The 9,242-nt window shown below is 42.7% G+C and overlaps 1 protein-coding gene across 1 annotated transcript in view; it reads right to left on the bottom strand.

The window, feature by feature from the left end:
* Window positions 1–323: 323 nt before the first annotated feature.
* The window catches only part of ablim3 (actin binding LIM protein family, member 3), a 61,827-nt gene continuing 52,908 nt past the window's right edge, over window positions 324–9,242 (bottom strand). Inside the window, exons 16-23 of the mRNA XM_076274137.1 lie at window positions 9,063–9,127; window positions 8,593–8,746; window positions 6,121–6,150; window positions 5,392–5,450; window positions 4,898–4,958; window positions 4,307–4,314; window positions 3,329–3,409; window positions 324–2,587 (exon numbers count right to left, since the gene is read on the bottom strand). Coding sequence (XP_076130252.1) covers window positions 2,474–2,587; window positions 3,329–3,409; window positions 4,307–4,314; window positions 4,898–4,958; window positions 5,392–5,450; window positions 6,121–6,150; window positions 8,593–8,746; window positions 9,063–9,127 — 572 coding nt within the window. The 3' untranslated portion in view covers window positions 324–2,473. The remainder of the gene's footprint in view (window positions 2,588–3,328; window positions 3,410–4,306; window positions 4,315–4,897; window positions 4,959–5,391; window positions 5,451–6,120; window positions 6,151–8,592; window positions 8,747–9,062; window positions 9,128–9,242) is intronic.

Genomic DNA, 9,242 nt, shown 5'->3' with positions numbered 1-9,242 from the left:
CTAGGCGTACAGGAGGCTATAGTCTGATTCCTTCATTCCTGCATTCATTCCAAATAAAAATGCATATGAATTCATCTGAGTTAGCATTCAGTAACACTCATTATTCAAACCGATGACGTAATCATGCTACTACGTGTATGTGACCCTTTACAAAACACATTACAGAGTCCTTATATCAGTGTAGGCCTATGTGTTCATTGTCTTTCATTGACCAAACATAGGCCTACACACACCAATAAATGACACACATCTCTAAATTTTTTTGACATGAAAACACATTTTATTTTAAATAAAATATATACACAATTTGCTCTGATGTCTTATTGATTTTAAATTAACTATCGGCTGATTGTTGTACAGTTACAAAATGAAACCAGTTTAAAAATGTTCTAACATTTGTAATATGTTTATGGCATCTTTCCCCAACAATTCTATCACCTACAAAAGGTGTGAGTTATTTCACTGTTATGAAATATGTAGGCCTAAGTTTTAGTGCCGTGGGAGGGCCGTGTGAATGAAAGACATATATCCAGTTGGAGACATTATTTACCAGAAAAATACAAACAAATGTGGCAGTTAGTAATCATTACTGTAGCTGATCTTGAGAAATCTGTAAAACAGCTGTAAGCCTTTTCTATTTGTTATAAAGACAATTACTTAACCATTCCTGAAAACTGGCATATGTGCAACGTGGTTACTTGAAAATAAACAAACAAACAAAAAAAAACCCAGTATTAATTGCACAGACAAAATTCAAAATTGCCAATGAATTTGTTCTGCAACTAATCAACATTGCTTTAAGTGTACGCTTGGCAAAACGATTATTCCACAATGTCCCATTGCAGCCACACCGACAACCCCCATAAAGGAAAGAGATCTGCACTAAGCCTGTCCCTAGGTTCTAAATTCCATTAACCAAAGATAGACTAGAAAGCCACTTTCTCCAGGTAAGAACTACGGCTGTAGTACTGGCTACTACAGCATAATTTCAGGCATTTAACCAGTTGATCATACTGTATTGACAAAGTTACCAATGTTCAGCACAACTAAAATGACTTGGTTTTACACACTGTTCATCTCACATATTAATTACTCTTTTTAAACAATTTAGTTTCACATATCTTCCACAAATCTCCAAAACATTTTCACTCCATTCAATCCTAATGATCCCACAGACCTCACTCCAATCTCACTACTCCCATCCTTTACTTATCCCAGTTTCATCTCAGTAGCAGTATATCGGTCTTTTCAAAGCCATTACAAGGGAAGTCAAAACCAGTTGTTTTTCACCGAAAGATACAAAAAGAATATAAACATTACTTTAAATTACAGATCCTTTTTTTTCTGGTTACTCCAAATGCCACAAATATCAGTGGCAGGCAGAACACATATGGCAGTTTGTTCAAAATACAACTGGCCATTTTTCACCTTGTAAATAATTAAGACAACTTGTGTACTCTATACTAGCTGTTCTCTTTTGCTATTAGGAAGATATTACGATTACCATCCATATCTGCCCACCTCTATTTTAAAAAGTACTTTTACCATTATTTCAACATCTCTGAAATGAAAAATGCATCATTCCTCTGTTTTGTTTCTTGATGCCATTATATTATACATTCTTTGGATCCATATGCGTCAGTCAGTTTACTAACTCAAATTGTGTACATTAAGTTTAGGTCGTGGACAAAGAGTAAGTAAACAGAAAATAACATGTCAATATATTTGATTTACCAGTACTTTGGTATGCAAATAACAAAAACCACTCCTTTTTTCAAAAACATGAACAGTAAATGTATCAACCAATCCATTCATTAAGTTCAAACTAAATTCTTGTAGGTGAAATATAGCATCATAGGACTCTCTCTCCTGTGTTCACCTGTCATTTTACACAGTGCTTATGATCTGTCACGCATTTCCAACCATCACTCCCCAAGCAGTCTGAGTCACACTGAATCTGTTTCGCTGATATAAACATTCGGATTCCACAGTTGCTGGTGTTCTTAACTAACACTCTGTGATAATTTTTAAGGCAACTTTCAACCACTCTTAACTCTTGAAACTGAGCTTGCTGTGTAGTGTGGGGTGACACGCGCGCACACAGACACACACACACACACACACACACACACACACACACACACACATACAGAAAAAACAGAAAGCATTAGTGACCTCTTCAGTGAATTCTATAGTCTCTAAGTCTATCCATTTTTGTTAGTGCACGTGGCTCAAAGGAGAAAGCAGCAGCTCAACCGGCCACCCCCCACCCATCCAACTCCCTGCACTTCCCTAAGCGTCTCCGAACCTCCTCTGGGGGTCTATAGTGCCATGAACCATTTCTGTGTCAAGCAGTCCAACTGGTACCGCTACAGAGAGCAGTTTGGGGTGGCCAGGCTCCATTTTAATGGTCCCTCCTTCAACCCTGTCCAGAGCAATCCTGAGGCGGAGGCTGGGCGTTGAGCACGGGCACTTAGAACAGTCGCACTTGTTTCTTCAGTTCGTTCCGTTTCCACAGTGCCAGTCGGTCAAAGTCGGCCACTGACATCCTGAACACTTGATAGAACTCCTCTGGTGATAGATGACGCTGTGAATGAGAGGGGCCACAGATGATAATGGGTTGAGCAGAGGCGGAGAATTCCACTGTCAGAGAGCACCCACCATGTCAGAGAGCCCCACCATGTTGTACAGTTGATGGTGGCAGTTGATGGTGACAAATGTTAGTTCAGAATGTAGCAATAAGTAACACGTGATGTGAGTGAGAGTGAAAGAAATGTATTCGAAACTTTTTCTCTCTAACTCTCTTTCTTTCTCTCTTTCACACGCACGCACGCACGCACGCACGCACGCACGCACGCACACACACACACACACACAGATTTATGGACCACAAAACATGCAGCATATCATGCCATATCATGCCCTCCCTAACAGGGATGTAGTGGTAAAATAAAAGGTGGGTAAACTATGAATTCTGTGATTTCGGTGTGGTGGACTGTGCCATGCGGTATCGGATTTTTTAAAAAGGCATTCAGAACATGTTTGATGATGACGGAGGTTAATGTACAATGTTTATAACAATACCAGTGGTATTAAATAGTTCCTAGAGTGTTGATGAGTGTACATATTGTGAATGTGGATAATACAGTGTGATTTTTTAATGTTAAAAGTTGCAATTGGTGAATAAACTCTTTTGAGAGATGGATAAACTCTAATAAGAGAATTCTATTTATGAAATTTCAGAGGTGGATAAACTGCGTTTACTTGCGTTTAGCCTCCACTATATCCCTGATCCCTAAGCCTAATATGTGCAGTGGTGCAAACTCACCTCTAATTTTGTCCTGTCTACATCACTGGGTAGCTGACTGCGCCCCCTCATGGTCACTATGAGAGATTCATATGGATATACCTGCAGGAAGCAAGAGAGATAATGGAATGAACTGGACATAAATGCTTAAGATAGAATGAGTTTGGTTATGTCAATAGCAGTAAGACAGTATGATAATACAAAGGAATTATCATTGTAAGAAACTTGTATTGACATATCCAGTTGGAGGATACAGCGTATCCATAAAACATAAGACTAATTGCTGTGGGAGATGTATCTGGAGGAAGTGAGCTAGAAGGACACTAGAATGAAGTGATCATATAGTATGCACTTTAGGTTGGATGAGTCTAACTGAATGTAAAACAGCATGATAATGGTCGCTGTGGGAGATTTATATGGACATTGGAGGAAGTGAGAGAGACCCAATGTTACTGTTACTGAAGGGGACATACCAAAGGGAAGATGAGTTTGTGAATAAACCTCATTAGAGCGAAACCCACGTCACCAACTATGACACTCTGACTTTTCTTTCATTGAGCGTTTACCAAGGGTCATGCATTCAAAGGCATGCCATGGCACCAGCTGACCCATCAGGAAGTGGCCCTTGTGTGAGTCACCTGGGCCCTCCAGAACCACATCCTCCTCCAGCACCTCCTGGGCAAGTGAGAGCCCCACCCACACACAGCACTGCCGCTCTTATCTTGGAGAGCCAACCGGGCCTCACTTCCTGTGGGCCTGACATGGGAAATGTCCCCTGACATGAAGCGCACAGTCAGCGGTTGAAACTTCCTCAGCGAAATACACACAATGTCAATCTACACACATCACATCACATCACACCACGTCACAGAATGTCACTTCCTCAGGCATATGTGTCTTCACTGATAAATATTACAGTTGAGCACTGAAATGGCGGAGACTGGTGGAGAAATGGGGATGCCACCTGAAGGCTTTGGCTCTAGACGGTATTGGCTTTACCTTGTAGTCTGCAAAGGAAAAGAGAAGAGAAATAATGAATCATGTGTTGTTTCATTAAGGACAGGAGCAGTAGGCTTGCAGGGCCAGATGGGACTTTGGCATCACTAGTGGTGACAACACACATCTGCGAGCAACACAGAAATTCAGGGACTGAGATCAGCAAGAGTCCAAGCTAACAGGGCCTATTCACTTCCACAGCCCACCCACAATTTCAGAAAAAGCATCAATCACCTTTTGTGTTTGTGTCAATACTTCTCACTCAGCCTACATAAATCTTTGGGTTAGAGTTTTACCACTTAACACAAACACTCATCATTTTTCATTTAGACCCAATTTTGTTATGATTGTCCCCAGACGTGTTGTAAAAATATATTGCACACATCCGGCTCAGCAAAATTACAAACAGATAAACAGATATTTGTATTTACATCTCTGTCTTTCTTTCCCTGTTCACATTATTTCTTACATTTTCACAGCGCTAAGAGCTAATGGTGCAACCACACCAAGGCCACATCAATTTACTTTTAATATAGGCTGCTACTACTGTACATATGGGAAGTATCTACATAATGTAAGATACATATTACCCACCTCTGTATCCCCAGTTTACAGCATTACTGCTGTCGTAATGGTAATAATCCGCACTCTGGGGCTGAAAAAAAAACAGCAAAAAGAACAGCGTGAAAACAAAAGCAAAAAGAATCCAGCATCCTGAGAGCAAGACAATAATTCCATTTCTGTGGAGACAGTGTCTCTTGATTTATCATCATTATTGCATAAACATGGAGAGTGCAGAAGGAGTTCAGGACTCTTTGACGCCGACTGTTTGCGCATTCATGACATTTTGAGAGGTGGGGGGTGGGATGGGGTTTGCAGGGTTCTAGCAGAAAAGACAAAAGAGAGGGAACCCTTGAGTTCCCCCCGTGACTGCCTCGCTGTGGGAGGTCTGACTGTGTACAGGCCTTGGCAAACAAAAAGGGACTTTCATCAGCCCCCTTCCCAAGCCATGAGCAAGATTAGAGTCCCAGAAGGCCTCTAGCTACTCCACAACTAATTCTATCTATGCCCCTCGGCAGGGTACTTACCCTGTTCAGACCATTCCTGCCATAACCTGGCAAAGAAGCTGACTTGGAGATGTAGGAGTCTGCAAGGGAGATCACATACATACAAACATCACATGAGTAAGCTGGGAGTTCATAATCTTTGTTGTTGTGTAGTGTTCCTTTGAATTAAGTGTGTGTGTGTGTGTGTGTGTGTGTGTGTGTGTGTGTGTGAATAGGTTAAAGCATGATCAGTGTCCAACTGTCCATGTCAATTTATGTTATGGCAGACACACCACACATGCACATACAACTCACCACCAGCAGAGGGTGCTAGATACAAACATATTTTCCTTCACAATTTCCAGTTGTTTTTTACAGAGAAAAAAGGGGAGATGATTGAACAATAGAGATTCACACACCACACTGCGGGTCATCATGCAGAAAATATGTGAGACACAGCAACTGGTTTATATCCTGTACGCACAAACAACGCTTTGTCAACGTCGGCACGGACAATTAAAATGACCATGTCAGCGGACAGGCCCAAAATATTCCCTGTTCAGGCAGAGAGATTAGGGTGGACAAACAGGATAGCAAATGACACAAACTGAATGATTAATGACTGACAGACAGATAGAGGATGAGAATAGATTCAGAAAGGACAGGTCCTCGGTCATGCCAAACGGTTCATTTTTAGCTCCTAGATTTCTCCCATGCACAATACACACGCATGGAGATCACAGGGCAAACACACGACACTGGGTCACTCACCACTGTCTGCACTGTAGTGTGACCGGGGCGCTGCAGAACAAAAGGAGAGGGACAGTTGACAGGAGAGAAGAGAAGAAAAAAAAACAGCAGGCAAAAAGATGGCGGAGAGGAGGCCAATATAACTTAGCCAGAGGGCACTTGAGGCAACCTGAGGCCTGTCGCTTTCTTTCATCTTGCTCTCCAGGCCTGATAATGAGCGTTGCTTCAGAGGGGCAGAGACATGCCTCCTTGTTAGTCAAGCCAAGGTCGTGAGCATGATTAAGCACGGCCTGTCACAGAAACAGCTGGGCTCCAGAGAATTCACCTAAACTGTTTGCTCAAGCATCCTTCTGAAAACCGTGCTACTGGATTACGCACATGCACAACTGGATGCAATTAGCTCTAACACATTTCATCTGGATGGGTATGTGGCGCAACTTCCACCATCCGTCAAAGATCAAAATGATCTAATAAATACTAAGGCCTTTCTTGTCAAGAGCTATTATTGGTAACCATTATTTAGAAAGCAGGTTTGAATGTTTTTTCCTTCTTCTTCCTCCACCTCAGTCTCTGATCTCAGCTGTACTGCTTCCCTCTCCTTATTTCCTTGGTGTTTGTGGTGATGTGCCGGTTTGCATTTTCCACATATCTGGAAGGTGAAATGGTGATAATTCACGCCCTGTCGGATACTCAACACAGTCCTTTCTGAGGAACAATTTACATTACCGTAACTCATTGCACATGTAAGTTGTGATGAAAATAAAACAAAAGTTGCGTCATGGCATATTTCAACCACTCCTTTGCATCTACTGCTTCAGCAAGTGTTCTGCGGAGTTCTCAGGAGGACTACATGACGTCGGAGTCCCTAAAACAAGGCAGCTTTCATAATTCATGACTGGAGCAGGACAGGGACAGCACAGGGCCTGGTGGAGAGGGACAGCTGGAGCGAGTGTGCGAGTGGCGCAGGGGACGTGCGCACAGGCAGAGAGAGACCCAAACGGTGCCCCTGGATCGCTCCTGCTACACCCCCATCCTCCCTCACTCTCCAGACTGGAACCTTTTTCAGTGTCAAATTCCATCTCGTCCTGTCTTGCCACAAGCATGCGCAATATATTCATGCAGTTTGATCTGGCATAACATGAGTGCTAAAAGCAAAACACACATTTGTGTGGTCAAACTTTACAGATTGAAAGAGAAGGTGATAAATGATGGTGATACCTTGAGGTCAGTGAGTCAGATTGAATATTTCTCCTCCACTTGCTTCACAAGGAGTTTAATCATGAAGGAAGGTTAGGGGGGTTTACATGTGGCTATATGTGGATGTGTGTGTGTGTGTGTGTGTGTGTGTGTGTGTGTGTGTGTGTGTGTGTGAGAGAGAGAGAGAGAGAGAGTGCATATGAATGTATGTCAATGTTTTCATACATTTTTATGCATGTACAGGATTGAGTGTGAAAAGGTTATCTATGGCCTCTCTGTTTATTAGGTAATGGCATGTATATCAAGCATACCAAACATTATATTGATTAGTTAAATGTCATCAATTGAATTCATTTTAATACTAACAAGGTGTGTGTGAATGTGTGTGTGTGTGTGTGTGTGTGTGTGTGTGTGTGTGTGTGTGTGTGTGTGTGTGTGTGTGCCAGCATGTTGTATGCACCCTTTGGTGTTGTTGGTTAGGGTTCTGGGAGGATTGCCTCCGCGTCTGTCCCCTGTCCTGCACAGTCAGGCCCTGCGCCTGAGTTTCCCCCCACTAATCCATTCACAGCAGGAAAGACAAACACTTTCATTATTCAACACTGTCTCTCCCTGTCAATTTGTACTACGGCGTCCGCCTCCTGTGGCGATGAGACAAGGGAACATCAATCCCCACAGTGTCCTGAAGCTAACGATGACTACAGCCAGCCGCAAAGCTGGCCACATTCAATCCAGCACAATATGGCGAGCCGTGGGTAGGCATTTAAGGAACAGCACGCCTTCGGTCGTTGACTGGTGTCTGTGTGCGTATGCCGACGGGATCTCTGCTGCGATTACGTAACACACATACTGTATCTGGCAACATACCAGTAAGTAATAAATAATACAGAACAATAGATATGAATAGGTGGTATTCGCTCCGTCCTTCTGTTCAGATTCTACAGTAAGTACTTTAGCCTGATGGACAACAAATACACAGCTCTATCTTTACTGATCCAGAATGAAGATACAATATAATATGATGAGTCATCTTAATGGGTCAGTTGGCTAATGTGGGGGTAATGTGCTGACACAGATGTAGCCAAACAAATTTTCAGGTGGGATCACTAGCTAACATAAAGATGACACGTTATTGCTTTGAAATTAGGGCCCTGCCTATTTCAGTCCTCACATCATATGCAGTGCAGTGCCACATTTTTCAAACTGCAGTAATACTGACAGAATTGAAATGACCACAGACACCATTCCTACAGAGTTAGATATCGTTTTGGTTTTGAGAGGGTAAGGCGAGGCACTCACATCCATTGACAGTGTTGCTGTAGCCAATGTTGTGCAGGGCCTCTTTGCTGCCACTGCGGGAGTTGCGTGCGCTTCCCCAGGGGTCATTATCATACGAGCCTGATCGGGCTTTCATCTCCTCTTTTAGAATCATCCGACCAATACCGCCTTGGATCTAGGAGGAAAGACCGTGATTGCAGAGAAAAAGCAGCAGATTGTTCATGTTACTGCAAGAATCGGTGGCGTTGAAAAGACATATAGATTATTATATAGAAATATATGAGAACCAATGGTATTTATTACATTTCAACATTTGGGAAGTAAATTCTTTTGGAGCTCATTCTTTTTCTCTTTCAACTAGTCTGTGCCATTCATATATTATGGGTATTATGTCAGTAACCATGACTACTCTTAGCAGTGCTCCAGCACTTTTGGGTAATTGGTAACTAATTCATTATCTGAGAAGTGAAGTGGGGCTGAAATCCTCTCACTCTGTTCAGGCTCTGGCTCCACCCATCCTCCTCGCCACCTGAGGAGAACCTCCGCGCTCGAGGGGCTGCGGGAGGGAAGGAAGGGGGGGGTCAGAGGGATTAGGAACAGACAAGCGGATTTGTGCACGGCAATTAAACAGGTAAAACAGCCCGCAACACCAAGAACTGGGAAAGAGTTCT

Source organism: Alosa pseudoharengus, unplaced genomic scaffold (genome assembly GCF_046254945.1).
Source record: "Alosa pseudoharengus isolate Yale_2024_CS ecotype anadromous, Long Island Sound unplaced genomic scaffold, YU_APseudo_1.1 YU_APseudo_1.1_scf_8, whole genome shotgun sequence".
Classification (NCBI taxonomy): Eukaryota; Metazoa; Chordata; class Actinopteri; order Clupeiformes; family Clupeidae; genus Alosa; species Alosa pseudoharengus.
This window is presented reverse-complemented; position numbering and strand designations above follow the sequence as displayed.